At 41.7% G+C, this 27,636-nt stretch overlaps 5 protein-coding genes across 12 annotated transcripts; 1 reads left to right on the top strand and 4 right to left on the bottom strand.

Annotated features, from left to right (window-relative positions):
* The first annotated feature begins 392 nt into the window (after positions 1-392).
* On the top strand, positions 393-3,019 carry Plekhm1 (Pleckstrin homology and RUN domain containing M1). Its single transcript, XM_065309636.1, has 5 exons — positions 393-1,320; positions 1,373-2,061; positions 2,118-2,469; positions 2,525-2,695; positions 2,757-3,019. Exons 1-5 carry the CDS (start codon positions 706-708, stop codon positions 2,859-2,861), a joined length of 1,932 nt encoding a protein of 643 aa, XP_065165708.1. The 5' UTR covers positions 393-705; the 3' UTR covers positions 2,862-3,019.
* On the bottom strand, positions 2,886-10,138 carry LOC135797337 (KN motif and ankyrin repeat domain-containing protein 2 kank). Of its 2 annotated transcripts, XM_065309633.1 has the most exons (8): positions 9,752-10,138; positions 7,329-7,405; positions 6,801-7,184; positions 6,205-6,428; positions 4,871-6,144; positions 4,143-4,370; positions 3,430-4,081; positions 2,886-3,377 (listed from the first exon to the last, which is right to left on the bottom strand). In XM_065309633.1, the coding sequence occupies exons 2-8, from the start codon at positions 7,399-7,401 to the stop codon at positions 3,171-3,173; spliced, it is 3,042 nt and encodes a 1,013-aa protein (XP_065165705.1). In that variant the 5' UTR covers positions 7,402-7,405; positions 9,752-10,138; the 3' UTR covers positions 2,886-3,170. The 2 variants fall into 2 exon arrangements, with proteins under 2 accessions (XP_065165705.1, XP_065165706.1); XM_065309634.1 differs by lacking the exons at positions 6,801-7,184; positions 7,329-7,405; positions 9,752-10,138 and adding an exon at positions 6,494-6,642.
* A 138-nt stretch (positions 10,139-10,276) lies between these two features.
* EMC3 (ER membrane protein complex subunit 3) lies at positions 10,277-11,528 on the bottom strand. Its single transcript, XM_065309646.1, has 4 exons — positions 11,245-11,528; positions 10,899-11,152; positions 10,655-10,816; positions 10,277-10,592 (listed from the first exon to the last, which is right to left on the bottom strand). The coding sequence occupies exons 1-4, from the start codon at positions 11,406-11,408 to the stop codon at positions 10,426-10,428; spliced, it is 747 nt and encodes a 248-aa protein (XP_065165718.1). The 5' UTR covers positions 11,409-11,528; the 3' UTR covers positions 10,277-10,425.
* Positions 11,529-11,594: 66 nt separating this feature from the next.
* Positions 11,595-15,241, bottom strand: ewg (DNA-binding protein Ewg). 6 transcript variants are annotated; one of them, XM_065309638.1, is made up of 5 exons: positions 15,085-15,241; positions 13,697-14,470; positions 13,319-13,606; positions 12,842-13,115; positions 11,595-12,784 (listed from the first exon to the last, which is right to left on the bottom strand). In XM_065309638.1, exons 2-5 carry the CDS (start codon positions 14,435-14,437, stop codon positions 12,462-12,464), a joined length of 1,626 nt encoding a protein of 541 aa, XP_065165710.1. In that variant the 5' UTR covers positions 14,438-14,470; positions 15,085-15,241; the 3' UTR covers positions 11,595-12,461. The 6 variants fall into 6 exon arrangements, with proteins under 6 accessions (XP_065165710.1, XP_065165711.1, XP_065165709.1 ...); XM_065309639.1 differs by lacking the exon at positions 15,085-15,241 and adding an exon at positions 14,750-15,034 and having other exon boundaries at positions 13,358-13,618; XM_065309637.1 differs by lacking the exon at positions 15,085-15,241 and adding an exon at positions 14,750-15,034.
* Positions 15,242-15,429: 188 nt separating this feature from the next.
* Positions 15,430-26,116, bottom strand: stol (voltage-dependent calcium channel subunit stolid). 2 transcript variants are annotated; one of them, XM_065309631.1, is made up of 24 exons: positions 25,683-26,116; positions 24,378-24,459; positions 24,203-24,313; positions 23,562-23,784; positions 23,319-23,450; positions 22,858-23,261; positions 22,600-22,792; positions 22,404-22,540; positions 22,261-22,341; positions 22,121-22,201; positions 21,962-22,036; positions 21,770-21,892; positions 20,921-20,992; positions 20,580-20,718; positions 20,470-20,515; positions 20,063-20,250; positions 19,900-19,996; positions 19,548-19,580; positions 19,037-19,150; positions 18,729-18,981; positions 18,420-18,671; positions 18,262-18,364; positions 17,719-18,197; positions 15,430-17,661 (listed from the first exon to the last, which is right to left on the bottom strand). In XM_065309631.1, the coding sequence occupies exons 1-24, from the start codon at positions 25,778-25,780 to the stop codon at positions 17,560-17,562; spliced, it is 3,618 nt and encodes a 1,205-aa protein (XP_065165703.1). In that variant the 5' UTR covers positions 25,781-26,116; the 3' UTR covers positions 15,430-17,559. The 2 variants fall into 2 exon arrangements, with proteins under 2 accessions (XP_065165703.1, XP_065165704.1); XM_065309632.1 differs by lacking the exon at positions 19,548-19,580.
* Between the last annotated feature and the right edge of the window lie 1,520 nt (positions 26,117-27,636).

Raw genomic sequence — 27,636 nt, 5'->3', positions numbered from 1 at the left:
TCTTATCACCCAACTATATTTCCTCTAATATACGTAAAAAAAAAAGAAATTCTAATGCAGGTTTACGAGCTGAGAGATTGCGTAAACGACGGGAAAGAATTTCATCTGCAATAATTAATACAGCTCCAGCAGATGCTGCAGTTGATGAAATAGTTGTTTCTGAGAAACATGATATTGGCATACAAACAAAAATATTTTTTTGTCGACATTTTTTTTAAATGTTTAATTATTGATAATATATTCAATAATAAAGTGTAAACATTAGCTTGACAGGTGTAGCTTACCCACCATTTAAAAAATAAGCCACGAGGCGGCGCTGAGGTAGATACTTTACTAGCGTATAGAATCTATAACCAAACATTTTCAAGATTACTACACTATTTTCTAAAGCAATAATCTTATATCCCTGCCTGTTATATTTATTTTTTGTTCAATTATTACTCGAATAATGTTTAAAGATGATGTTACAGTTCAATTGTCTGTTCGATTGTTTAAAAATTGATTTGTAATTTTGACATTTGCAGGGCTCCCAACGTTCGAACGAAAAAATATCCCACTTCCCACCCACATTCCTCATGATAACTCCACTTCTCAGCTGATCATTAAATCAAAACATTTTTTATACACACAACAAAAATATAAACAATAGCGCAATATTAGTCATGTTACATGTAGTTAGTTAATAGTCATAGAGCATTGTTCGCGATGAAGTCGATTTTGGACTCAGTGACGTCGAAAAATAACAATAGAAATGCGACAGCAATCAAGGAAAATATTACAACCCTTTTAAAGGAAAACGTGGCTCAGATTATGGTGGCTAGCACGGAAACAGATGAGGTAACTGATGAAGGGGCTTTTGATTTATGCGCTATCATCGAAGCCATATTCTTGCATGGTTTAAAAGATGGTTTTATGAACCGATTTCGACGCACCCTGGACGTTGACCAGCAATGCAACTTCAGTTTTTGGAACCTGCTGATGGAAATTTCACATCAGGAAAATATAAAACAGGTAGAAAAGTTGCGCTCGATCAAAACTGAAGTAGGGCAGTGTCGTGCATGGATCCGCATTGTGCTTAATGAAGCTTTACTTTCTTCCTATATGAAAACTATCAAAGAAAACAGGAAAACTTTGCTTAGATACTATCAAAGTTATGCTTTCTTGCTGGATATTGAGTGTGTGGATATTGCACAGATACTCATTGAGAAAGTAGAGGCTGTCACTGTGAAATTGCCATGTAATTCAGGAATTTTAAACAATTGGGTCGATTTTCCTCTCTCATTGGCTGGAATTGCTCATAGACCAATGAGATTGAATCAGGTAAGTTGATTAGACATACAAAACATGATTTTTCAATATATTTTTAATTTAGATAGCTCCAGGGGTTGATATTGCGCAAATGTTGCAAACATCTAGCTCGAGAAACTCGGAAACATGTTCGATTGCCTCATCAATCATCTCTCAATCATCCGGTATTGGACAAATCGTCTCGTTGAACGAAGACGAAGCTTTGAAATTGATTCTAAAGACGCATTCAGACATGGACGAACAACCAGTGGAGGCCTTAGAAGAAGATTCACGCCCGCCGACAACGGAATTAAAACCAATTCCAGCTGTTAATCTTGACAATACCGATCAACAGGTGCAAAGTAATAGTTTAGGCAATATTTTAAAAGAGCAATCATCAGGTTGGTCGTATGATAAAACCAATGACGTACCGGAGACTCCCGAGGAGAAAATGGAGAGAAGTTACAGTAGTTTAGTGGAGAGTAACTTTCTAAATGGTACACATATACGTACGCCGGATTTTCGAGATGTTTTACACAGACTTAATAATGATAGTAATGATGAGTCACAAGTTGAAGAAAATGCCAAAAGTAGTGAGGAACAAAACACAGACGATGAAAAACCGACTAAAACGGACGAAATTCCAACTACACCAACAAAAACTATTTCTTTTACTGATCAAGTGACGATTTTGGGTAAAGAGCGAGGTCTAGACGCGCAAGATTACAAGTGTTTCGCTTGCAAGAAGCAATTTTCATTGACAAACAAAATAATGTGAGTAAAAACACATTTTTATAACAAAATAAGAAATAATTTTGAAAAATTCTTAGGGTTTGCACCTTTACTGGTAACTACTACTGTGATACATGCATGGCGAGCGAAGAAATCGTGATACCAGCGCGAATTATCTACAACTGGGACTACAAAAAGTATCCGGTGTCGCAATCGGCGTTTAATTGTCTGAATGAAATCAAAGATGATCCATTGGTGGACTTTAAAACCGCCAATCCGTATATTTACACCGCTGTTGACGAAATGTCCCGCTTGCAGACCCTGCGAAATCAGCTCAATTACCTGCGAGCTTATCTTTTTACCTGTCGTGAACCCGTCATAGAGGAGCTACAAAAGATGATGTATCCTAAGGAATACATGTATGAGCACATACATCAATATTCAGTTTCGGTAGGCTATTTAAATACATGCACATTGAAATGTTTGTTTAAAAAGTGTCTTTCAGGACTTACTTCAAATCAAAGATGGCGGATTGGCGCTGCAGTTGGAGAAAGTTGTCAATTTCGGTCGTGATCACGTTTTGAATTGCTGGTTGTGCAGTCAGAAAGGTTTCCTTTGCGAGTTTTGCGCTGATACGAAGCCGTTGTTTCCCTTTGACACTGATAACGTCTACAGAGTATGTTTTACTAATATTTTTGGTGCTTGGTGGTGTTTTATGACTTTTTTTTAATTTCCAGTGTAATCAATGTAGTGGAGTATCGCACAAATCGTGCCTCAATGCGCTGAAACCCTGCCCGCGATGTATGCGCAAGCAGAAACGTGACGAAGAAGCATTTTTATAAGTATTCAAAGTATTTTACGTTAAATTTGGTAAATTATTAATATTTTATTCGTCCAGTACACTCACTGGGGTTGTAAATACCGTTTTAAATCGTTTAGTATTGTGTTTTTTTTTTCTTTCTCAACTTGTTTTCTTAAATACACCCATCGAGAAACTTAACTTAATTCATTGATATAGTTAATAGTCTTATAGTCATTTGATAAATTCAGAACGTCGACCACCTAGGGAGGTGAAAGGTTACAGCTAACAATGGACCGCTAGTATTGTGAGCGTTTTTTTAGTTGTGGGGTTAGTAACACTGTGCCGTGCTTTACTTTTTCGCTGACATGGCGAGATTGACGCTGCGTGTCATCTGCGGCGACGAGGGCATTTTCGGACTCGCCGACGCAGATTTTGACTTTTTCGCGCCCGCAGCAATGGCGGCCGGTTGTAAACGACTCCGGTCGTGTGCGTACAATAACACACCAATATGTCTATGGCCTGCTTCCATTGCAATTTGTAAAGCAGTACTGCCATCCTAAAACGTTAAATGTTAACATTTTTTGTAGAAAATAGTTTAAATAACTTACCACATCTTTAATAGTTGTGTCACAATCAGATTGGCCAAGGAAAAGCTTGACGATTTCGATATGTCCATGTTCTGCCGAACACATCAACGCTGTACTTCCATCTTCATCTTGTATATTAATATCAGCGCCCGCTTCGAGTAACATCCGTACCATATCGAGTCTTCCGTGACTTACAGCAAGCATTAAAGCAGTTTGGCCATGTTGTTTCGCTCGGATATTCACATCCGACAATGAAAACAACCGCCGCACCACATCAGCATGCGTATGTGTTCGCATATCTGCCAAAGACACAAGCATCACACTCGTGTAACCAGCTTTATTCTGGCGATTAATGTCGCACACTTTCGAGTCAAGCAGTATTGACACCACGTCGAAGTTACCATGAGATACAGCGTAGTGCATTGCTGTATTACCACTCGCATCCACCATATTGACTATGTATTCTAACAACGGTGAAGAAACATCTTCGTAAGCGTCTAGGTAATCTTCAACGTTGAGTGGATCAGCGTCTTTGGTGCTCGAAACGCGGAACCATTCCTTTTCAACGATGGCATTGGCGTTTTTCAGGTGTGCACTGCGTAAATTCGAGTGTTTTTCAAGGGAATCATTGAGAACTTTCATTGCACCTTGCATTTCTCGGCTTGGATGAGATCTGCGTTAAAAACATGTAAAATTAGTATTGGAGTTAATACGCCATTTTATTTACGACGTACTTTTTGCGTGGGGAAGATGGCTGACACAGCGTACTCTCTGGAATTGACGTAGCAGCTTTGGGAACGTCGGAAGAACTTTCAGTTGTACTTTCGCGTTGCGTTTCTGTATCACGTGGTGGACGTGTGGGAGCCTTCACACTGTCGGAAAGTTGATATTTTTGTTTGACTTTCTCCAAATGACTGATTTCCCGGCAACATACCCCCGCTGATAGTTCTACAGCCGTTAATCTACGACCAGACAACATTTATTACATACTAATTATCAATTACTCAAAAAAAAACATTTACTATGTCTAACATAAACATTTTCGCAAATATTTGAAAATATACCTCGTCGTTAAGATGTTCGTTCGCATGTAAGCATCCCCTTTCAGCAACATCAAGTCAGGCACATAGATATATGTTAGATATGAGTGTAAAAAGATGCTAAGCGACCAAACGCAAAACGCTACACGAGAAGCGGTAACATGCCGCGCGAACGCAAGCATTGCGAGCTGTGCCTGGGACAACGCGATTTGTTTTGGTAGCGAATATCGACGTGCGAGTGGCATAGAAACGCCACCCTCGCGCAGACGCAATTTATAAAGCGGAGCATTCCTGACCTAACATCAGACATGACCTAGTTGTGCAATATTAGCAAACTGTAAACCTGTTAGTACTTGTCAACGCCATTTTCAATTTGCAAACATGTTCTAAGCTCCTAAAAATAAAAACTAACTTTGTCTCACCTTGTTGGTGACTTCTCAGCAATTTCCACTTTGTCAGGAGTTATCTTGGTATAGGTATCCTGCCGACGGTATTTCCTACTTTCAACAGGGGTACTAACTGGACTAGTGGGTATCTGCAGGCGTGGAATTCTAGATACTTCTCTTTTACCACCATCCTCCACTGGAGTTGTCGGTGTAGTCGGTGTTAACTGAACCTTTTCAACTTCTTTATTATCCTTAGTCTCCTTACACTTCACACATGGTGATACAATCTGAGTCATTGCATCCAATGTCAGCACCCTTAGTGGTTCGCAACTTTTATGCTTCATCACCGGCGTCAATTCCTTAGTATCCGTGGATTTACTCTTCGATTGAGTCACGGGCGTCAAACCAACCACATCCGTGCTGCGACTCTTTGTTTTCACCTTTGGTGGAGTTACGGGTGTGGGAATTACCTGATCAGATTGCACCCCTTTGTGGTTTTGTATACTTTCATGCTGGGAAGATTTCGATGCGGTTTTCACTTCCGTTTGGGAACATTTCGCTGGATTACGATGCTCGTACTGCACACCAACCGTCCTCAACCGCGACATGTTAAGTTTACCTTCTCCCAGATGAAATGATTTACTCCTGGGGGTAGATAACAGCGCCAAAGAGATGGGTTCATCCTTAGGAGTGTCTTCGTTAACAACTTCATGAGTAATAATAAAATTGGTGTTGACACCAATGGACTTTTTACATATTTTACACTTAGGACACAAAATGGCGTCGATGCAATCATCGGACACACCAACAGTGGCGGTATCCGGTGAAACTTGAACACAATGCGTGGTGGTCGCTAGTTTTACATTCTGCGTGGCTGCATCACGCAGATTTTTGATGATTTCAACCGTTTGCACTCCAACAGGACGATTATCATTGATTGTCTGTGTGCTAACATCTCTTGTAGACTTTTCTGGAGGTGCACTGATATTACCATTGAGAAACTTCGACTTTTCCGCATACCATCTATCAACATGTTGATTGTTTTGATTCTGTATGTGATTCTGTTGATTATTCTGTGTCAAAGTCGACGCGTTTCTTGTCAATGGTGTTTGATGCCCCACAGCAACGTTTCGTGTGATAACACCGGCAGTAACACCAAAATCACGGCGTGGCGGAGGTGGAGGCGGGCTTTTTCCGGTTTTCCGCGTACCATTCGCTTGAAACACAGCCGAAGAAATTAAGTAATTCGAGTTCAGCCTATCCTCAGCACGCAGGCGTCTATTTTCGTCCTGCAGACTCGCAATCTGCGCCTGTTCAAAGTAACATGTCATTAATCACGCCGGGCCGTTGCAATTACCAATGCTAATTACCTGTAGTGACGGCACCAGTTTGACGCGCTCCTCCAGTTCCTTGGTGCGCTCTAAACTGAGCGCCATTTGTTCCCGAATGTTTTGCAATGCGGCTGGACTCAATCCGCACGTCGAAGACTCAATACTCACAGTGTCGAAATCTTTTCCGGGACCTTCGCCAGCCGAATGCAATATTGTCATGCTGGAGCTGGACGTGCTCGACATCGACGACCTCCGCACCGTATCTACGAAATAAAACATTGCGGAATTGATAAATATACTGATATAATGTCATTTTTTGTGGATTTACATGCGCGGTAATATTGTAAACGGCGCATGACGAACCATAGATACAAGAACGACCATTTACACATTGTTGCTGCATTGTACACAGCACACAGACTGAATCCGAATGAAAAGAAGAAGAAACGCGAGAAAGAACGTGAGGAACAATAATGAGAGCGCACGCGCACAGCGCTCAAGTAATTGTTCGGCATGAGTGCTCGCGGAGTTCATTTTAGTGTGAATCCGCTTACAAACAAAATCCAGTGGCGGCGCAAACACAAATAAACAAATACACACTAAAATTTGTTTCTATGGCGCCATTTTTGATTTACCTGAGACTGCGGTAACATCTGGCAGATTATTCACTGGTTTATTCTTGGATCTCTGCAGAGTGCGTTCGAAATCACGCACAACATCACCCAATTCGTCATTGATAACACTATTCAGCGTAGTTTTCACAGTTTGCGCATCGGTGACGGAAAGGTACATCCGGTTGTCTTCGATCGGGGTAAGTGGCTGCTCACTGGTGGTGATTACTGGTTGCGGGGCGAGTCCAAGCAATACTTCCATAGATTGTCGTTGGCGTCGTCGATCTTTGCGTCTTTTGATCGACCCGGTGCGTTCTACCTGTCGACCCAACGTTTCGCAGTACCTGACAAAGTCCAGGTCGATGTGATAACCGTACGGGCAGCATTTGCATGTGTACCAGCCGTAGCCTAGAGATACAGTAAATAAAAACTTGATTATTATCAGCATCGGCGAAATTGCGTTGAAAGGAGATGTAGGCGAACGACGCTTGATTGATAATTGCGTAATTGGATAATTGCAGTGCATGTACAATCGATAACTCGATTACTCACCGTTATCGTTATGGTACGCCATGTTTGCGCTGATGATTGTTGAGTTTTTGTTTGCCTCGAGCGTAATTCGCATTCAACTGCAAAGAAAACAACAGAAATTAATTATTTAATTGAATTGTAATCAATTTAAATGGTTTGGAAGCCATTTGTAGCCATTTGTTTACAATAATCGTTAATATTCAACAGGTATTTGCTGTTAAACACGGAAAATGATATTTTTGGTTAAAATGCGGAAATATTATGTCAAGAAAACAAATATTTACGCCTTGAGTGTACTTGTGGACTGCACACATTGTTTTTCCGTCTTTTTTACATGTATCACAATGTTATCACCGTCCATAATCGCTTTTATTATCACTTAATACCTGTTAACACAACACCATTGTATTTTTACCTGTTTTTCGGCAATAACTCAAAAAGTAAACATGGTACACACAAAATTCTTTCATTAATTGATTTAGCAGTAAATTCTACGTAAAATATGTGTACATCAACTTTCAAATATTGCTAGAAAAAAAGTTACACGCAAATTTGCATTCAATTGCAAAAAACAATATCAAAAATTAATAAATTAATTGAATTAAAATCATTTAAATTGGTTTCAAAGCTAAAATGTATCCATTTGTTTACAATAATCATTAATATCAGCCACTGTGAGAAATCCAACACCATGTGTTGATAGCCCAGATGTAAAACAGGCGGACAGGACACATGTCGTCATGTTGCGCGGTTCCTGTCGAAAACGCATCGAAAAACCGCCATAAATTAAATTCTATCAGCCTCCCAAAGCGGTAAAAAGAGGCACAACGCATCAAACAATCCGCCTTCCGTATGCTGCACTGCGCCGTCGGTGCAGCAATGTCGTTTACCTCGGTTATTTTTATATCAGCGCCGCGACGCCCGGCGGAGTCGTGCGACTGTGAAAACGAGAGCACTTCCTCTTCGCCTGCGGCCGCTCGTGACCAAAACAAACGCAAACAAACGAAAACAATCAACGCTTTAATTATAACCTGAACACACCTTTATAATACCTTCTCGTACAAACTAATCCCGTGTAATAAACACACAATTTGTCCAAGCAAAGCGACATCTAGATTAATTAATCTAATAGCGTGTGTTGTGGGTTATCATAGGCGGCCATTTTAGATGTGGATCATCAAACGCCATTGCCGCCATGTTATAAAACATTCACTTAGAAATGATTAATAAACAGTTGACGACATCTGCGAAAATAGGTTGAACATTCTTCGCATCGCATAATATAACGCATTGTTCATTAGAATGCAAGAAATCACTCACTCACTCACGCTTGTAATATGAAAGATTACGTAGGACGCTCATAAATATTTATTACTGACCGCATGCTTATTTTTTTTATAAATTACCTACGCTACCATTCATAATCTCTCGCGTCTCAACAAGTAAATATCACGCACGCACAATCCATTTAAGATCATTTCATCATTCGATTAAATTGAGAAAAACTGTCAATGGCGGCCACATCGCGAAAACAAACCTAAACGAACGCAAACCAAACAAACAGCAGTAGATAAAGTAAACTATGACGTCATCGCGTAAATCAACTTAGTTCCATGTCTCTACTCAATATTCAACAGGTATTTGCTGTTGAGTATTGAAAAAGATGTTCATTGGTCAAGTTGTCGTTAAAAAAGCGGTAATATTACGTAAAATACACAAATATTTACGCCTCGGGTGTACTTGTCGACTGCACACATTGCTTTTCCGTCTTTTTTACATTTATCACAATGTTATCAGCGCCAACAATCGCTTTTATTATCACTTAATACCTGTTAACACAACAACACCATTGAGGTATCAGTTTTTCGGTAATAACTCAAAAACTAAACAAAGTGCACACAAAATTCTTTCTTTAATTAATTCAGCTGTAAATTCTACGTGTAATATGTATAAATTAACTTTTAAGTATTTCTAGAAAAAAAGTTACAAGGAAAAAAACAAATTTATCAATAACTTTTGATTGAAAATAACTAAGAACATAAATTTTGCGTGGTTTGATGTAGAATTTATTACCGAATAATTTATTTAAAGAATTTTTGGTTTATCATGTTTATTTATTGAGTTATTAATAAATAACTGAATAAAAAAATTGTTTTTGAGTGTTTTACGACTGTAGATGTTATTTTTTAGTTAGTTTTTCATTGTAATCCATTAATATATCTTGATTATTCTTTATTTTAATGACTTACGATGAGGGTTGATGTGTTAATCAATGCGAGCGCACGCAGATGCTCGCAGCTCGCGGTTTCAATTACATACAATTACACGGTCGGTTTGTGTTAGTTACAATGCCAACATGCATAATAAAAAAATGTGTTAATATATGTGTGTGTTTATGAATTGAATGGGTTTTTGAGTGGAATGCAACCAGTGGGGGCGCCTACCGAATTCCGAAGAAGCTTGTTGATGTTGTTGGTCCCTGAATTCCACACGCGCACGGCTTCAACGTTTTCTGTGCAGCGCGCGTCGATTAAGTCGTTAAAATCGCGGAAATGCGCCGAACGCACATGTTCGGACTGCCCCACATTGATTCGTTTTGCTTCACTTCTTGTTAATTACACTCGTCGTTAATTAGTTGATGAACGACATTGCGAAATAGAAATTTAAGTGGTCGATGTTAGCGATGCGTTTTGGGCGCGTTGGCGCGGCATGTGTGACTTAAGCGGCTTGGCGAGACTCTCACGCGGCGCGCTCGCTCGCACGACTGTGACAACTGAAAACTGAATACCCGCTTTCGTGCTGAGTCTGCAACGCTGCTGAGTGTGCTGAGTGCGCGAGACGAACTTTCTCAGCGCGGCAGACGCGACAAAAGCAAACAACTGGATGCCGGCGCACCGGTTCAGTTGTTTCGATCGTTTATTTTTTGCCTCGGCGCTGACTTAAGGTAGGCAATACTTTAAACACCAACCTGACTTGGTTACTTATTATGAAATACCTGACATTGTAGACAACAATAAAACATATTTTAAATTATTTCGTACAAACCCTTGACAAATAAGTTTACTTCAAATAATTTCCGCTAAATTCAGTACAATCTTATTACTTGGTACTTTGGTGACTACTTTTTCTCTTCAAATACTGAACTCTCAATATCCTGGAGAATCCATTGATGGTCCACGATTTCGAGCGCTTCCCATTCGGCTTTGAAAGCTACTTTTGGGTCTGGAGGCATTGCCATGGCTGCTCCGGACATTTGATCCTGCATTTGCTTACTTTGATCAGCAGCTATTGAAATAAATTGAATATTTAACAAAAATCACTAAATATCGCATTGTAGTTATTAGTACCGTTGTTTTCTCCCAAGACTAGAGCGTAAATGCTTCGCAAACCGAAAACATTCAAAAAATACCATGATGCTGATGATACCCATGAAGCATCTAAGTGGGACAACTCAATACCACGTTGTAACATCGGTTTAAAACGAAGTGTTAATGGAAATGGCACTTTTGCTACAAAAAATAAGGTTTTTTGTTAGTTTTTGCAAGCAAAAATCAACCGAAAGTGGTAAATCGTTGTGTTTTGTGATCATACTTGTAATAAATCCAGAAAACATCCAATTAATCCATCCACCAATGATAAACATAGGAATTACATTTGTAATGTTGCCTTTCAACATCTCTGTCATCATATTAGGATCAGTCATCATGTTTGGAGTTGCATGCTCCCTTTTCTGTGTCAACATGCCAGTTTCCTGATTGTTGAAAAACTGTCGCCGCATTAAAAACGATGCCTTTGGAATGTACTTGGCATTCTCTCTCAACATTCTTGCTCGCAGAATGACTTGACTAATAAAATCAGATAAATTATTGATTAAAATAAACTTTTAATATTGAATAAACACATTATTTCATTGATAATATAATTAAATGCAACTTACCTATCTTGTAACTGTTGTAATTCAACCTTTTTCTGTGAGGATAACAGAATTGAAATGTAATGTCTAAAGATACCAACAAGAAAAGTTATGACTATAATAGGCAAAAACACCCAGCCGCGGATGTTGGGATCCACGACGAGGTCCGTCATCACGCCAGTATCCATCGTGGTATACTAAATGATGAGTTTAATTAATAATTTGTATTTCCTACGATTAAATCAGTGATTGAATGTAATGTGCATAGATGACAAGCAACGTAACCTCTATTTCTGTAGTGAGTTGTCAAAATCTGTCAAAACTTTTATCGAACCTCGTTAGCGCATAAATTTAAAAATATTGTATTCTTGAACTGTTCTCAAGTTTTTGTTTTATTTGGTAGTGTAGTTACTTTTTAAAAATTCAGAGTACAATAATTTTTACAAGACAACAGGTTTTAGTGTTTCCTCCAGAAAAAACTTGAATCAACCAAGTCGTCGAAAGACATCCGCTCGCATTCATTCCTTTTTAAATTTATCATCATCATCATTAAATTACTAAGTATCCATCAGTAAACCATGAACCACCGCCTCAATCCAAAGACAAGCTCTGTCCGGAATGATTCGCAAGACGCGAAACGTAAAAACCAATTCTTTGAATAAACCGAAATCAAATCAAGAAAATAATAAATGTGACTCGTGTGCAGGAGAAGATTCTAGTAACTAATAATAGTACAGTATGTACAAGTTAAGACGGCGCGCGCAATTAATTAAGTATTTCACACACTCGTTTTACTCCCTGCCTCGGGTGTCTAAAAACTCCCTAAATTCTTTGGATAATTTCCTAGTTATGTTAAAATATAAAAAAATAAATGTCTGCTTGTTTGTTTCATCGTCCGTCCGATCCGGGGGGGGGGCGTAGTCGTTTGTGCTCTGCTCTGCTCCACTTGGTCCGACGCCTAAACGTAATAATCATATACTGAGCTGATGAAATTAACTACTACCTGGGGGGTGGCGGGGGTAACCAAACGTCGTCGGAAACGAAAATCATCGATACACATATCTAGCGATTAAAATTAACACAGTAGGTACTCGTTTTGTTGCCTTTGGCACCGACCGCAAGCCGCGCAACGCTCCCTCATCCTTTGCCTACTTAAAAACTAGCAATCCACAGAGATGGCACACTCACAACGACCACAATTAGTATTATGTACAAATTGGCGCGCGCGCGTTCGCACGCGCTTAGCCCTGATCGCCAATAATCGTCTCCTCGGTCTTCACATCAGCGATGCCCATCGCCTTCGTCAGTACGGTGGCGTCTTTCAGTGACAGCACTTGCAGAACCTGCGTTTGACCATCGCCGGTGCTCTGCAGCATCATTGGCGTTAGTCCGCCTTGCGTTAACGTCACCGTTTCCATTTCACCGCTGTTCGGTTCGACTTTCGGTACTTGCACCACCGGTGTCATACACACCGTGCCGTCGCTGTTCGTATGCAGGTGCTGAATATTCGCCACCATCGTTTGGTACATCGATGCTGACACTGGTACCGTTATTACTCCACTCACTATTAAATAAAATTGAAAAATATAATAAATGAAATAAAATTGTATAAAATACTTACCATGACCGTCTTCACCAGTGAGAATAATCTGTCCTTCGGAGTTGAGCGTCGCTTCCGTCACCGAATTAAGATCCATCACCTCAGTCTGGCCACCGTCGGTGATGGCATGCAACGTTTCGCCTTGCGATTGAATAGTAGCCATACCTTGCACATGCGCCGTCGTTCCATCCGGCAGCGTAATAATCGGATTGTTGGGGTCCACTTGGACGATGCTCACCGTACCATCCGCATTCGTAATCGTATGCAGCACCGTCGGCGCATACTGTGTTGAAATCTAAACGACACAATCACATCAAAACCACAAGCCAACCGCTTTCAGCGCGAATAAATGAAGAAAGAAATAAAATAAACACTACAAAACCAAGCTAACAACTCATACTCTCATAAGCCAAATGAAACTCGTAAAAATTTCTCAACGAAAACAATGTTCTTAATAAAAACGTGACGACATCTAGTAATCAGTGACGTGCTACGAACATCGACATCGGAACTATATCCGGTGGGGTCGAGGCAGACCTGCGCCGAGGAGCCCGACAGGCAGTCGGGCGAGGCGGCAATGATCTGCGGCGAGCCGTTAGCTTGGATCTGTATCTTGTGCATGCCCGTCGAAGTGTGCATCTTGAGCACGGTACCGACATTTGCGTTCGCCGTCGCCGCCGCGTTCGCCTTCTCGTCCTCTTCGTTGAATGCGGGCAGGAGATCCTCGCGCCCGTGATACTTGTAGCAGTTGATGACGATCTGTCGTAAGGCATGCGTCCAGGAGATCTGAAACCCATCCTTCGTTACAAAAACCCATTAATATAATATAATACTCGGAATGTAGAAAGATAAATGTATGAGAAATGCAAAACACACCTTTTGTTTTTCATCTTCGCTGCGTGCGTCCATGCGGACGTTCGCCCAGGGTAACTCTTTCGGCCACCATAGCGGTCGTGTGGACTCCCGCCCCCATCCAGGTTTACCTCTACCCGTAGAGTATTTCAGCATGAGAGGGATGAAGGCCCGTAATTGGGCCTGGGTCATTTTCTCGACCGGTGTGGGTATACCGTCGATGATCAACGGTGGTAGTTCGAATAATGTGGGGTCGTCTTGGACCGGAGGCGGTGCTTGATGTGCTAACGCACTTTCTAGTTCTTCCATGATCATTGATTTGAGGTTCCGGATGACGTCTTCCAAGGGTTTCGCGCCGAAGACTTTGTAGCTTGTGTTGGGTTTACCTGGCGTGGCTACCAGGACAATAGCTTGTTGGCCAACGCGCGTTGCAAACTCGTCAATGGTCTGGCGGAGTTTTCGCAGGAGGCGGTTCTGCTGGCGTTTGCGGATCGACGGGTTGGTTTCGAACGAATGCGGGCGCTTGCGTTTCTTCGCCGAGACAATCGCCGCGGCCGCTGCGACGCCAACTGGACCTGCGGCTGCAAGCTGCGCGGTGACTTCGTCCTCCATTGCGGAGGTCATGAAATCCGTGCTGGCGTCGTACGTGGAGCCAGGCGACGACGGACAGTTGTCATCGTCGTCGTCCGACATATCGTCCGGATCTTGCACCACCATCGTGATTTGCTCCGCCTGGCTGCCGTTGGAGGTGTTCATCATCACCATTTATTTACACCCGGAATGCAGGGTAGCCTCCAGCTAAAAGAATGATACACATGTTACATTTTTAAAATCGATATGTACGGAATTTGATTTCGATAGTGGCTAGGGTGAATAAAATGTCGTCTTTTGTTTCGTTTGTTTGTACGATACAAACACGCGGCGCAGGCTGGCGATGGGGATGGCATCGCCGAGGAGCTGGTGGTGGCTCGACGGCGTGCTGCGCATGCATGTCGACGCGAGAACGAAAAAGCGCACGCGGCTGGCGAAATAATCGCGCGCGCCCGCCGAAAATTATTAGTACGGCTGCGTACGCACCTGCGTGTGTATGTTGTGCACAACACTCGTTGGTGGGTCGTCCGTCTGGGCGCCGATATTCACAGCGAGAACATTGCGTCGGCGGCGTCGTCGGACGCGCTCAGCGCACACAGATCACACGCGAGTTGCAGACGATGGTGGTGCGTCCACATCGCCGTTGGCATCGGCCGACATTTGTACGTCACATCGTCGGAATATCGATCGGCGAGCGCACCGCGCCGCGACGTAACATGTCGCCCGCCCGCCACCGCAGCGGGCTACACAGCCATATTTGTACGAGTCTGCGCAATTCCCGATCCGAGCGCGAGCGTATAACAAAAATTGTTTTGACGTACCTGGGCCGATAGCGGCGGCGACAGCAGCGGGATGCGAAGGCGACGATGGCGTGGCTGGGGACGCGAGCGTGCATCGGCGTTAGGGCTCTCCGAAAATGGACGCTATCGCCTATAACCTTAATCGCCTTTTGCATTCTACAGAAATCGTTTGGGCGGCGAACGCGGTCCACGGTTTGATTTCGCCACTCGCGCCCTCTGCCGGCAGCTCGAATCACCAACAATACAACCAAACGTCCTTGTATTTCTAGGCAACCCAACCAACACCCAGCACGTAATCGAATAAGAATCACAACATACGTCCACAAATCCAATTGGACTCGCACACTCAATCAAAAGACAGCGCAGTTTGATAAATATATCATTTAATTAATTTATAATTAATTAATTAAAACTATGCAATTCGTTTAAGATAAATATTTTGTAATGGTGGTAGGTCTAGTATATGTTATACATTCATAGTACAACAGACAACAAACATTTTGGTAGACTCTTTGAATCGATTTTTGATGATGTGGTTTCATTTTGTCACAATTTTATTTTTTTGTGCTTTTCTGATATATTTTTTGTAATATATGAACAATATGCCGATATCTGCGAATGCTACAAATGCATATCTCGTCTGGTTTTACCATTTTTATCATCTTGATTTCATTTTTTCGAATGGAATACATAGTAAACACTACATTTTGCCTATAATTAGTTTATATATGTTTAGTGTGAGTGTCTTATGTATGTGGTGTGTGTGTGTGTGATCGTGTAGGCGTGTGTCGCACGCGCACGCGCCCTAGCTGAAAAGTGCGCATGCGCGCGCGCGGAGTACAGTATTCATATGTATATCACTTACAATTAATTATTTGTTTTAATTGGAAGACTCAGTTTTTTTTTCTTTTCATTTATAGTGTTAATATTTAGTTATTCGTCTAAAGCTAGAGTGGCCGTATCAAACACGCTATAGGCTAGAAACATTCATTCTTCAAACCATTTGTTGTTGTATGTGCGCACGCGCTGATTGACTATAGAAAACAGCTTCGTTTCAATCAAAACATGTTACACACATGTGGTTTACATCTTACATTGTGTTTGGTTTTGATTTGACTTCGATTCACATTCGAGTTCCACTCACACACGACAATTAAACGATAGGCAACGCAAGAAACACATAACCACAAGATGGCAGCCACGCCGCCATCTTGCAGCGTTCATTTTCCAAGCAGAGACAAGTCGAGTACACAAAAACGAGACGCAAAGAGACGTGATATGATTACTATTGCTAAAACACCCTTTGTTGCTTTTTAATTTCATATTTTGCTCATCATCGTGATTAGTTTCTAAGATTTTATGTAGTTTTTGATATAGTATATGTACACGCGTGTGCTTCTCGCCGGTATATTGATATGACTGCGTTGAATCTCTTCAAATTGTGTTTTTTTTTCTTCTGTGGTTTAATGTCTACGAAAATGATGATTCAGTAATGCGTAACAAATGCGAGTCTCGGATTGCCACACAATCGGCGAGTTTGGCGTTCCCGTTCGGTTTGATAATTATACTCGTAATTATAATTATACATACGCATTGTTTCGGATTTCTCTGCGTTGCTTTGCTGTTTTCTACAAAGCTAAACGACCGCAAAACAACTGACTAGCGAGATGTACAAGCACGCCATTAGAGTTTTATACAAAAACCAAAGACATTTTTCATTTTGAAACAAATTTTGAAACTTTGAAAACTTCGAGCATTCAATATAAAACATCCAGCTTCCAATGTGCTCCATTCGTATTGTCATCAATTGAATTTACATCGTTCCAAAACCCTCCGCCATTTTTATACAATTTTACAAGTTCAACTTGGCTCGACTCTTTCTTTGTCTATTCGTTATTTTTCAAAGGTATATAAGCTACATTTAAATAGGTTTAACTAACATTATCTTCATTTCCCACGTTAGCTTACTATTAGCGTTTGGTTAGAGTTGATTCTTTACATGTCAAAATAGTCGTCCATTTTTATTGTCGCCCGGAAACAAACATTGCTCATCGTCTCGCCCCGTCGAGTAAAACGTTTAATCTGACTATCTTACTTTACTTACTTTTTACTTGCTTACATGTTTAGTATTTATTACGTGTGCTTCTTTTTATTTTTCATCTGCTATGCTTTGAAATTGCTCGTTCATTTTGTGTTTCTTTCAAAAATTTCCCTCGATCCACTCAGTCGAAAAAACGTCCACGGCCACGCCACAATATTTACATCATTTAGTTTACACCCAAAAAGTACATTTTTATCGTTTTATATAAATTATATAAAAAATTTAACTAGTTCTCCTCTCATATTATGATATGATGACCTTTACACGTTTTAAATGATACAACAATTTCATTTTACTTACTTTGCGTCAACAGATTTGTGTTTTGTGTGTGTTTTTAAGCTGCTTTCAGCGCTTGTTTTGTTTTTCTTTACTTGTGTTTAACTTCCAGTGGAAAATCACGACGCGGAGAACAATCGTTGACAAGCTAATGCGGTCGCCATTAGTAATATGGAGGTCGCCATCTTGTTGCCTGATCCACATATGTGTATCTCAATTTCCTACATTAAATAAAATAATATAGACGCATTTTGGTTATTGTAATGAATGATTAGTACCTCAGGATGATAATTGATACACTTGGGCGGCCTACGTCGATAGAAGCTGTCCTTTGGTTTGTGCAAACATGAGGCGCCATTGACACCATCGTATACGATCTCTTGCGGTTGAATACTCAACTGCTTGCTGCCACACGGGCAGAGTGTGTCGACCACAAGCAGGATGAGATTGCTATGCGGTACTTTCTGCACGCTGAAAGGCCGCTCACATCCTGTCACGTGACAATTGGTCAGCTTACCCTTGAGCGGATTGCTCTGCCCGCTTGTGTTTAGTCGCGACGGTTGTAAAATATACAGATCGGTCTTTTTGTCACAGCGGCGTACACCAAACTGGCCCATGTCAACACCATCCAAGGGATCTGACTCAATCGGAGGTGTTACAAACGTTGGAACATTGGGGAATGGACCCGCGATGGTATCTACATCTTCAGGTAGACCTTCTTCAGGATTATATTCATATGGATAATCTTCATAAGCGTCTGAAAAGATTTTTTTTTGCAAAAATAGTTTTACATTAGGTTATGTATTTAATAAGTTGCCTACCTTCTTGGGCGAAAGCAAAACCATAAGTAACCTTGACAAAAGCAGTCCAAATCGCAAAAATCTTTGCTGCCCAGCCAAAAAAGTACTGAAGTGGTATCCCCGGCTAGAAATATACACATTTTTTTAAATAAAAATTGAGGTTATGTATTAATAACTACCGTTAGTTTTGGTGCATCTCCTCCATAACTATTTTTGCTGTTTGTACACGCTCCTTGGTAATCATACACCGGTACTTTCTTATATATCTTATCCTGAACTAAAGAATCCATGATGGTACCATCAATCTGTCCGAAAAATCGTCCTGTATGCTCGGGATTCTCAGAAATGATAATAAAACCATTGTTATCGAGGATGTAACAGTCCAATTCATTACTGGCACATGTTTTCTTACAAGAAGAAGCTCCAGAACACTAGAATAACAATAAATCATAAGTTTTAAAGGAAAAATGAGGTTAAATTTGAGGTACCGCTGAAGTAATGTTCAAAAAATGCGAGGCAAGTATTGCATGTTGATATTGAAGTCCCACTACAGCCGTGGGTGCACGATGACCTTTATGTTCAACAAACACAGCATGCGTGGCGGTAACCAGAGTTTCAGTGCTGGTACCCACGTCAAAAGGTACCGAGTAGACAAAACTTTCCGGTTCGATGTAATACTGATCAACTGCACGTTTGTACCAGGTTTCATCCATGGCACGTACGTTATGTTCGCTAAAATGCCTAAAATACCATCAAATTATGCTAAAATCACGCGAGCAAAAATAAAACTATTTACGGTCCAGTGGGTTCCTTGGCCGGTTTATTCGATGGCTGATGGTCTACCCATCGAAGTAGTCCACTGCGTGTCGCCACGAATGACATGGTAAGTCCGAACATTCGAAAGCCGCGACTAGAAGCAAAAACAATTCAAGTCAATTTGGTTCCGTGGCTAATTTACGCACATCGTTGCGGGCAAGAGTGCTCCAAATTGCTGCATTGTATAAACGCTAAATAAAGGATAATTAAGAGCGTGTTCTAGTGCGGCGTCCATCAAAAGAAGAGTGGTCCGTCCGTCGGATATAAAGCTACGTCTGAAATAGTTGCCAGCTGGAGAAATTTTGGCATACTCACTGGGGCTCCGCAGCAGACACAAGATTAATTATAGGAAAAGTGCGTGTGCTGGCAACTCTTAGTTTAATTTAGCTTTCGCCTGCAATTCCGCAAAACACATTCACTAAACTAGCAGCAAGTTTCGGGCGGCGCGCGGCTGCGTGATTTTTATTAGAGTGCAATCATCATTACTTTACCTTTGCAATAAAACCAAAAGTGTTGCAATTGGGCTATAATTGTGCAGAGAATAATCGAGATGAAAATTAATAAATTACGTTCAACATTCATACACATTGTGGGCTAAACAATCATTAGAATAATCGGTGCCGGAGAGCGTGTTGATAACGACATCGAATACACAGGATGTTACCAAAGCGAGCGCAATGATGGAATTTGATTGAAACGTTTTGTTTTGCTTTTGGTTGCATCCTGTGTGGATTATGCGGGTGGTAATGACGCCGCATGGTGAAAACACGTGTGAGCGGCGGCGAGTAACGAGCGCCGCACATGCGATGGGGTCGCCAAAAAAGGACGAAAATCAATACGTACTGTTCGTCCTCGACGCTCGACGGATGTGAACTGTGGCGTACCACCTCTTCCGTCACCTTTGCGTCCAGTACCAGTGATTGAAGCAGCGTTTTATCACCTGTAAACAATAAAAAAACACAAATTTTGTTTATTTTTTTTACATAAATTACAATTTTTCACTTACAAAAGTAAGCATCTTTGTCTAATTTCGTAGAAACATGATGGTGTTCCCTTTGCGTCGGAGATCTGGGCCTCAGAGACATCCATTTCCATCCAGGGCGACGACTGCGAGACAAAAAGTGACGCACGCGATCCTCGGCGTTGCGGAATCGCTGCTCCCCTGATGATCCGCTGCTATACTCGCAATACACCCTGCACACACGCCGATAACAAGCAATTGTTTAAGCAAACAAGTCTTGACTGTACTCGGGTTGTTTAGGGACAACCAAATTGCGTTCTGAGGTCAGAGTCGGCGTCTGGGCGAAAGTCAAACACTCCCGACTGACCCTTAGACCTCACCGAGGAAACTTTAATGATCTCAAACGTATTCAACCGTCCCTAAATTTCCACCCAAGATTCCACCACACTCACCAATCCGGATGTACTTTCCAGTTGTCTCCCTTGAAATACTCCTCGACTGGCAAATCGCGGAAATAAAATGAGTTTATTTAACGATCGATTTGATTGGCAATTATTATTACCTTTCTGACTGAGTTTGATCTCCTGCTCGGCGACCAGTTCGTACATGCCGTAACCCTGTGGTAGGGCGATGCCCAGCGAGAACGGCGTGCCCTCGATGGGGTTGTAGAAGTAATTATAGCGCCTCGTGGTTACCCGCCGCTGCGCGTGCCGCATTAAAAACAAACCATTAAATTGTCTGCGCGTGTTTTTACCCTCGTAACATTGTATTAGTGTGTGGGTGTAAGTGTGGCTGTGTCGTAAGGGTGCGTCGTGGCGGAGGTGTAAGTAAGTTAGTGCGGCCGCCTTCTGCGTGTATCGATTTTCGGCAAATGTCATTGCACTTATGCTTACTTATGCTTACCATATTATCATAATGTACTTTGACGCCGAACTCCGTCTCGCCTGGCTTCTGATCGATCATGTCGTGTCGCAACTGTAGGGAGAAAGCAAGGAAAAATTATCGCCTTTTCTATTCAAAATTGTACATATGTAGCGACTTTATGACGTTTTTGTGGCTTTTTTAAACAATTCAAGTATAATATCTTATTAAGCATTAAATTATCTATCTAATGAGATATTCTCCAATATTTTGGGACTTCAGAATCGTAAGTTATGATGATTCAAAGTCTGGTAACACTTTCAAAATTGAATAGAAATTTGACATTTACTCTTTTTATTACTACTAAAAAACGGTTTAATATATTTAATTGATATTCACGTATTTTATAACAAATTAAATTCTCTTTCCAATGACATATTTCCCAATATTTTCGGACTTCTGAATCTTAAGTTGTGATGATTCAAAATTTGATAACACATTTAAACTAGAATGCAAATTTGCCACTTACTCTTTTCATCACTACTAAAAAACCTCTAAATATTTTTTATTGAAATTTACGTATTTTATACTCAAATAAATTCCCTTTCCAATGATATAGCACTCAATATTTTAGGACTTCAAATTTTTAAGTTATGATGATTCAAAGTTTGGTAACTCTTTCAAACTTAAAGGCAAATTTGATATTTACTCTTTTTATCACTACAAAAAAACCTCTAAATATATTTGATTGAAATTCACATATTTTATACTCTATTAAATTCCATTTCCAATGACATATTCCCCAATATTCTACGACTTCAAAGTCCTGAGTTTTACTGCTCTAAACTTTGCAAACTTTTTTCGGCAAAATAGTAAAATATTGTGACTTACATCCAGAAGAGCAGAGTGATTCTCCCTGGGCCGTTCGTGCTCGGTCTCGATGAGCTCCAGCTCGGTGAGATCGACGGAACAATACGCCGGCTCCAAGGTGTCCTCGTATTGTTCGTTATTGTGCTGCAAGGACATCCACACAGAGACATTAAAACCCGCGCGAATCTAATCAAAGCCGGCGTTTCAACTCACCAGCGGCCGCAGATCCGGATGGTACAAAGCGTGCCCGTTGTTGTTCACGATGAATGAGTATCCATTAGCGCCGAGCTGCGCGTGAAACAATGCATATTAACAAACCACGCGCATACTACTGACGTCATCAACTATTAACCGAATTATTTTGATACGTACCTTGTACGGGGGCACGAGTTTCTTGATCTCGTCGATGGAAACATCGGTGCCTACAACGCCCAAAACGTTTGCAACACGCACCTGTAAATTTAAAACAAAATAGGTTATAAATTAGGTTAAGTTGGATGAGTATGACATACCGTGTGATTCCGTCTGTCAAAAACGGGAGTGGTAACTGATGTCATCAACTGACCTCGTCTGTCATCTCCAAATGTATCAGCCTGAGTTAAAAAATGGGTTTAAAAGGGTTTTTAAAGTGATTTTGAGGTTATTTTGCACTTACATTACCACCCACATAAACGTGCGACCATTGTATGGGATGATCGTTCTGGTACATGACGATGGGCCGTGCCATCACCTCAATATACTTCAGAACCATCTCCATTGCTTCCGTCTCGGTACTAATGCGAGTGTAATACCCTGTAAGAAGTGTAATGTGCGGTATGCAGTTGCAGAATATTTGAGAATGCAAACCCTACCTTTATTCTCGCATGCCATCCAGTGCATCTCCTCCTGCCCACCGGAATCCTTACCCGCGAGGAAACTGAATAACCGCACAGGGCGATGCGGCCAGTTGTACATCTTAAAAATGTCCTTGTAATTCGCTGGAGGGCCATCGGTGATCAACATAATAGCCTGGTTACATTGGCAGCCATTTCCGGTTCGGTTATACTAATATAACAAAGGAAACAAAACCGGAAGTTGTAATAATATAACCTAATAATATTATTACTTACTTTGTGTAGAATTTCAAAACCCGTCACCAAAGCGGAAGTGAAATTTGCGATGTTTTCCGGTCTGAGGCCACTCATCGAATCCTTCAGTAATTGTTTATTCTCATCGTTTGCTTGCACCAGTCTATCTTTGAAACATGTGACAGTTTCCTCGGTGCCGTCGGAAAACTTGTACACGTTGACGAAGTCATTATCGGAGAGCGTGTTCAAAATGGCTTCTACCGTAGCCCTGGCTAAGGATGCTCGCTTACCACCCATGGATCCAGAATTATCAACGAGGATAACAATATCTTTAGGCGAGGTTGTTGCTGAGACGTACCACTGTGACGTACGGAAGTCATAAACATTCCTCGCACTCCTCGGACGTTGCCATTGAGAATTAGGATCTTCCGGTGGCCAGGCCATACCTTTAATCAATGATATCAGTGTAATCTACAACATTACAACTTAACTAGAGTGTAAACCTGGATATCTTCGTAGGAATCCGCTGGAACTGCCAAAGAATTGCCAGGAGAGCGATGGATCACTCTCGTAGTTGTTGACGAAGAGCGGGTCCAAATGCTCGGACCATTGCACGGCGTTCATTACTTCCGGGTCTGCGGCGTGGAAAGAAACGTGGTTGGATTTAATGGAGCGTGACATGAGTGCAATTTAAGACCGGCGTGTGAGCGTGTGTGTGTAATTTTATCGGATTTTTCCGTCCGTACCCTTTTCGGCGACGTGTGGGGGAAGCAACACGCTGCTGAGGGACGTGTTGACCGGAAGATGCTCAAAGTGCGGATTGGGATGCAGGAGCATCTCTCTCGTACCCTCGGTTGGTCTACCGTCCGCGCCGAAAGCGTTCAACTTTTCCGCGTTGTAATATCGAAATGGTTGGCCGTTGTCACTCTGTGGGGTTAACGCTGCTTGTTCTGCACTATCCATAATTCGCTATGAATTGAACATAAATAAAAATTTATTATTTTACTTTTTTGTTGATAACTTAAAAACGGCTCAATGGATTTACTTGAAATAAAAAGTATTTTACTCCCAATTAAATTATCTATCCAGGGAGATATCTCCCGATATTTTGGGAGTAAAAATCAAGGAGATATCATGCTTGAAACATGATTAATACCCAAATTTAAAAATTTAAAATTTATTATTTTACTTTTTTGTTGATAACTTAAAAACGGCTCAATGAATTTACTTGAAATAAAAAGTATTTTACTCTCAATTAAATTATCTTTCCAGGGAGACATCTCCCGATATTTTGGGAATAAAATTCAAGGAGATATCAAGCTTGAAACTTGAGTAATACCCAAAAAACTAAAATTTATGTAAAATTTCCTCCTTTGGCGTGACCTACCATAACAGCACTCATTTTAAAATCCATCATGTTCTTAACCTCGGCAGCCATCTCCTTGATGATCTTCAACCCATCCTTCCTGATGACACTCTTCTCAACATCGTGATATTTCTACCGGAAGAGCAGAGATAGTTTGCGTTAGTTGACTCCGAGAGTGATCTTGGCATTTCCTTACCCTTTGCAGCTCCTTCATCCGCGTCTGCCGCCGGCCGTACTCCCAAAGGTCGACGCCGAACTTGAGCGCCCAATTCTTGACCCTACGAGCACACATACACACCGAATCATGTCAGGAACTCAAAGCTCGAAACGTGACCTCAATACATGCGCCAGTAATTGTTTCATCGTTAGCCGTTTAATTGGACGAGCAATTTACACGCCGCAATTAAGACTTAAACCGTTACAACGTACTTAAGTACTCATTGAATGCGCCAAGTGATGAAATAAAAAGTTGAGAGGTGTTCAATCGTTCGGGTGATCCAATTGAAAGTTAAAACTTTTCGGCGTCGTCGCGGTGTGTGAAAGTTAAGTTTTATTGAACAATATCGAGCCGTAAAATCGCACGCCGCCGGCAACATCTGCCACGCGCGATTAAACCAATTATAACTTTTCGCACACGCCACACATTTTCCCCTTTTTATCACAGGGAAAACTTTTTTTCTTCATATAATTCATATTATACAACTGCAGCTGGAAATCTCTAGTGAATAATGAATAATAACTACTTAATGAATGTGGCTTGTCATTATTGCAATTAAAAAGTGTTGTAAAAGCATTGTCCGCCCTTTCACCCGCCCCCACTGCCCCCGAAAAATAAGAAGTGAGGGCGAAAATTTAATTTTAATAATCATCGTATGATAAAAGTGGTGGCGAGACTATAGATTACGACATGCGGAGAGGAGCGGGCGACGAAGGCAAGAATGGTCTACTGGCGGCTCGGCGGCGGCAAGGGCAGCGGAGTAGGGGTGGATCAATACCACCCTACCTCTGGTTAAAGCGGGCGTTTTGTACACACGAGCGAAAGAGACGTGCAGAGAGGCGTCTTACGCTGAATGCCGCCGCCGCCGCTACCGCCGCCGCCGTACGCCCTGACCCTGTGTGCGCGCCAACGCCGCTGAAGGACGCGCAGCCCTGTCCTATCCAAGGATAAGCGCGCTTTTAATTAGATGCCAACTTCCGTGCTCAGCTCAATGCGAGTTTACAAATAAAATTAATAAAAATTATCACGCCGTTAGTTCACAGGGGGGTGGCGATGTGGCGTTCATTGAATTGCTCCCTTGAGTAACCGAGAAAAAAAGCAGCGCGCGACGTGACTGCCATGTTAATGCGGCGTTTTCAACGCTCGAGGGTGGCGTTGCAGGTATGGGGGTGGTTGGAAAGAGGCCATTGGGTCACGTGTCCTCGACTGCCGCCGCCACTGTATTAATAACCCATTAAAACGCATTTCGCCACCCGCGGCGTGAATTTGTTGCATTGCACTCACTCGTTATGTGGAATATCCTCGTCCTGTTCGGGCGACGCCGCCGGCAGGTACGCCACCAGGACGACCAACGCCGCAATCGCCACCAGTCCAGTCTTCATATCCTTTTGCTATCTCTGGTTATCCTTTGCACACGCACGCACACACCTCACAACCCACACAGCGTTTTTCTTTCCTTTTTTTTTCTTTGCCTACTTCTTCAGCACTTGGTTATCGTTATCCTTGTGATGCTTGCCCGGCGCACTCCCGCGGATTGTTAAGCACATCCTCGAAGGACACCCCGCACTCTGGACCCTCTGGACGCTGTGGACGCACTCAGCACTCATCTTCGCGGGTCGCGCGCATGATTTGGATGGTTTTACGCTCGCATCCTGCGATCCTGCGGGCGCCGGTTGTGGCGTGCGTACGTGTACACACCCCGAGGAAGGGAGACGGGCGAATCTGAAGCGCGCGCCGCCGGCCGCCGTGTTCGACACCAGCGTGGCACTACGCATGCGTGTACACCGCCGCCGGATGATCGCCCAGACGTGCAGTCGTCCTGCGGGGATAAACCAGCGTATGCACTTTACGCTTGGTCCTTTCCTTTCGTATCCTTAGATTATTTTACGCACAGAGCCATCTGTGAAAGGAAAAACAATTTTTGAATATTACCTAATCATTTACATTCATCTGCGTACGCTAATCATCTAACTTATAAATTAGCCTTCGTTATTTATTTATAAATATTAATTTATTACTATTTTTGAGTAATAAATATGATTGGGAATAAATATTGTAATAAATGTTAACAAATGCATCGTTTAAACGCATGTGGATGTTTTTCCCGTTTACTACATCCTTGTACGCAGTAGTACGCTATTGGCGGCGGCGGCGGCGGCGGCGTGCGCGTAATATTGATCTTCCGATCCGTATATTATATTATAACGTAACTGGCAGTGTGCGGAGGCAAAGCGTAGTATTGAAACTGCAGCGCACACGTCGCATGCACGCGCGCGCCGCCGCCGCCACTGCCGCCTCTTCGCAGATACTCCATTATCTCAAGAACTACACGCGATGAGGGGCCGGGGTCACGCCGGACGGGGCGCAAACGGCGCATTTGTCATTATCACCCGTCCGCCCGCAGCCGTTCGCCGCCGCCGCCTGATTGAATCTTCCTGCCGCCCAAATTTGTCTACATTTATGTCATGTCTGAGTTATTTAACTGTTGCCAGATATTACTAATTATGAAATTACAAGCAATTTAATGGCACTTACACAGAATTTACAATTGTTTTATTAATAATTAAGTTATTTTTAAGTAAAAATTAAGTTTTTATTAAGTTATTATTTAAAATCACACAAGAAAAAGTAAAAGAAAAGTGAAATTTTGCTTACAGCGACACTCTATGAATTATGATCAGTATTGCTGGGATAAACGTAGACATAAATAATATTCAAACTTTAACTTATTGAATTAACTGACAACGAAAGTTGTTTCACTGCTTTTGGAAGCTGTAGGCTTAGCTTCTGCTTAGAAAACAAAATAAAAACCTTGAAAAATATTGAGAAGAATATCATAATTCTTTCCAGTGCGTACAAAAATTGTAGCATGTCACAAAAAGCAAGTTTGTTAATATTTTTAAAGAAAAAAAAAATGCCGGCACGAGCAGCAATAACACAAGTTTTGATTGTTTGACATTTCATATGGTCTTGTGCTGCACCGTAAACATATGCGCAGGCGCAAGCTCCACCCTGTGACTAAAGTCCGTGACTAAAGTACTTTAGCTACAGTCTTGGCCGACCGTGTTTAAAGTACCACTTTCTGTGTCTCAAAACTTTGGAAAAAGACGCGGGTAGTTCTTGGACGGAAATCTTTCCTCCAGGCTACTATCCCCGGGCCTTGCCCCTCTCTCCATTTCTACAAATTATATCTCTATCAGTTTTTGATTAGTATGTATCAAATGTTCGAGACATTTAT

The sequence above is a fragment of the Atheta coriaria genome, unplaced genomic scaffold (assembly GCF_025399875.1).
Source record: "Atheta coriaria isolate IRGN ID8LTWV9N9 unplaced genomic scaffold, Caltech_Dcor_3.1 hic_scaffold_8_pilon, whole genome shotgun sequence".
NCBI lineage: Eukaryota > Metazoa > Arthropoda > Insecta > Coleoptera > Staphylinidae > Dalotia > Dalotia coriaria.
The sequence above is the reverse complement of the archived record's forward strand: the minus strand, read 5'-3'. Positions and strand labels throughout refer to the sequence as shown.

What these genes read in the sequence shown, in the direction of transcription:
- Plekhm1 (XM_065309636.1), top strand. Translation starts at nt 706, where the DNA reads ATGAAGTCGATTTTGGACTCAGTGACGTCGAAAAATAACAATAGAAAT. An exon ending in GACCAATGAGATTGAATCAG is followed by an intron (nt 1,321 to 1,372) that starts GTAAGTTGATTA and finishes TTTTTAATTTAG; the next exon opens with ATAGCTCCAGGGGTTGATAT. An exon ending in TACATCAATATTCAGTTTCG is followed by an intron (nt 2,470 to 2,524) that starts GTAGGCTATTTA and finishes AGTGTCTTTCAG; the next exon opens with GACTTACTTCAAATCAAAGA.
- LOC135797337 (XM_065309633.1), bottom strand. Translation starts at nt 7,401, where the DNA reads ATGCGAATTACGCTCGAGGCAAACAAAAACTCAACAATCATCAGCGCA. An exon ending in AGATGTTACCGCAGTCTCAG is followed by an intron (nt 6,429 to 6,800) that starts GTAAATCAAAAA and finishes TTTATTTCGTAG; the next exon opens with ATACGGTGCGGAGGTCGTCG. An exon ending in ACACAACTATTAAAGATGTG is followed by an intron (nt 3,378 to 3,429) that starts GTAAGTTATTTA and finishes TTAACGTTTTAG; the next exon opens with GATGGCAGTACTGCTTTACA.
- EMC3 (XM_065309646.1), bottom strand. Translation starts at nt 11,408, where the DNA reads ATGGATACTGGCGTGATGACGGACCTCGTCGTGGATCCCAACATCCGC. An exon ending in TTACAACAGTTACAAGATAG is followed by an intron (nt 11,153 to 11,244) that starts GTAAGTTGCATT and finishes TGATTTTATTAG; the next exon opens with TCAAGTCATTCTGCGAGCAA. An exon ending in AGTCTTGGGAGAAAACAACG is followed by an intron (nt 10,593 to 10,654) that starts GTACTAATAACT and finishes TTATTTCAATAG; the next exon opens with CTGCTGATCAAAGTAAGCAA.
- ewg (XM_065309638.1), bottom strand. Translation starts at nt 14,437, where the DNA reads ATGGTGATGATGAACACCTCCAACGGCAGCCAGGCGGAGCAAATCACG. An exon ending in GATATAGTTCCGATGTCGAT is followed by an intron (nt 13,116 to 13,318) that starts GTTCGTAGCACG and finishes TGTGTCGTTTAG; the next exon opens with ATTTCAACACAGTATGCGCC. An exon ending in CACTGGTGAAGACGGTCATG is followed by an intron (nt 12,785 to 12,841) that starts GTAAGTATTTTA and finishes TTTATTTAATAG; the next exon opens with TGAGTGGAGTAATAACGGTA.
- stol (XM_065309631.1), bottom strand. Translation starts at nt 25,780, where the DNA reads ATGAAGACTGGACTGGTGGCGATTGCGGCGTTGGTCGTCCTGGTGGCG. An exon ending in ACGTTTATGTGGGTGGTAAT is followed by an intron (nt 22,342 to 22,403) that starts GTAAGTGCAAAA and finishes TTTTTAACTCAG; the next exon opens with GCTGATACATTTGGAGATGA. An exon ending in TTTTGCTTTCGCCCAAGAAG is followed by an intron (nt 18,198 to 18,261) that starts GTAGGCAACTTA and finishes AAATCTTTTCAG; the next exon opens with ACGCTTATGAAGATTATCCA.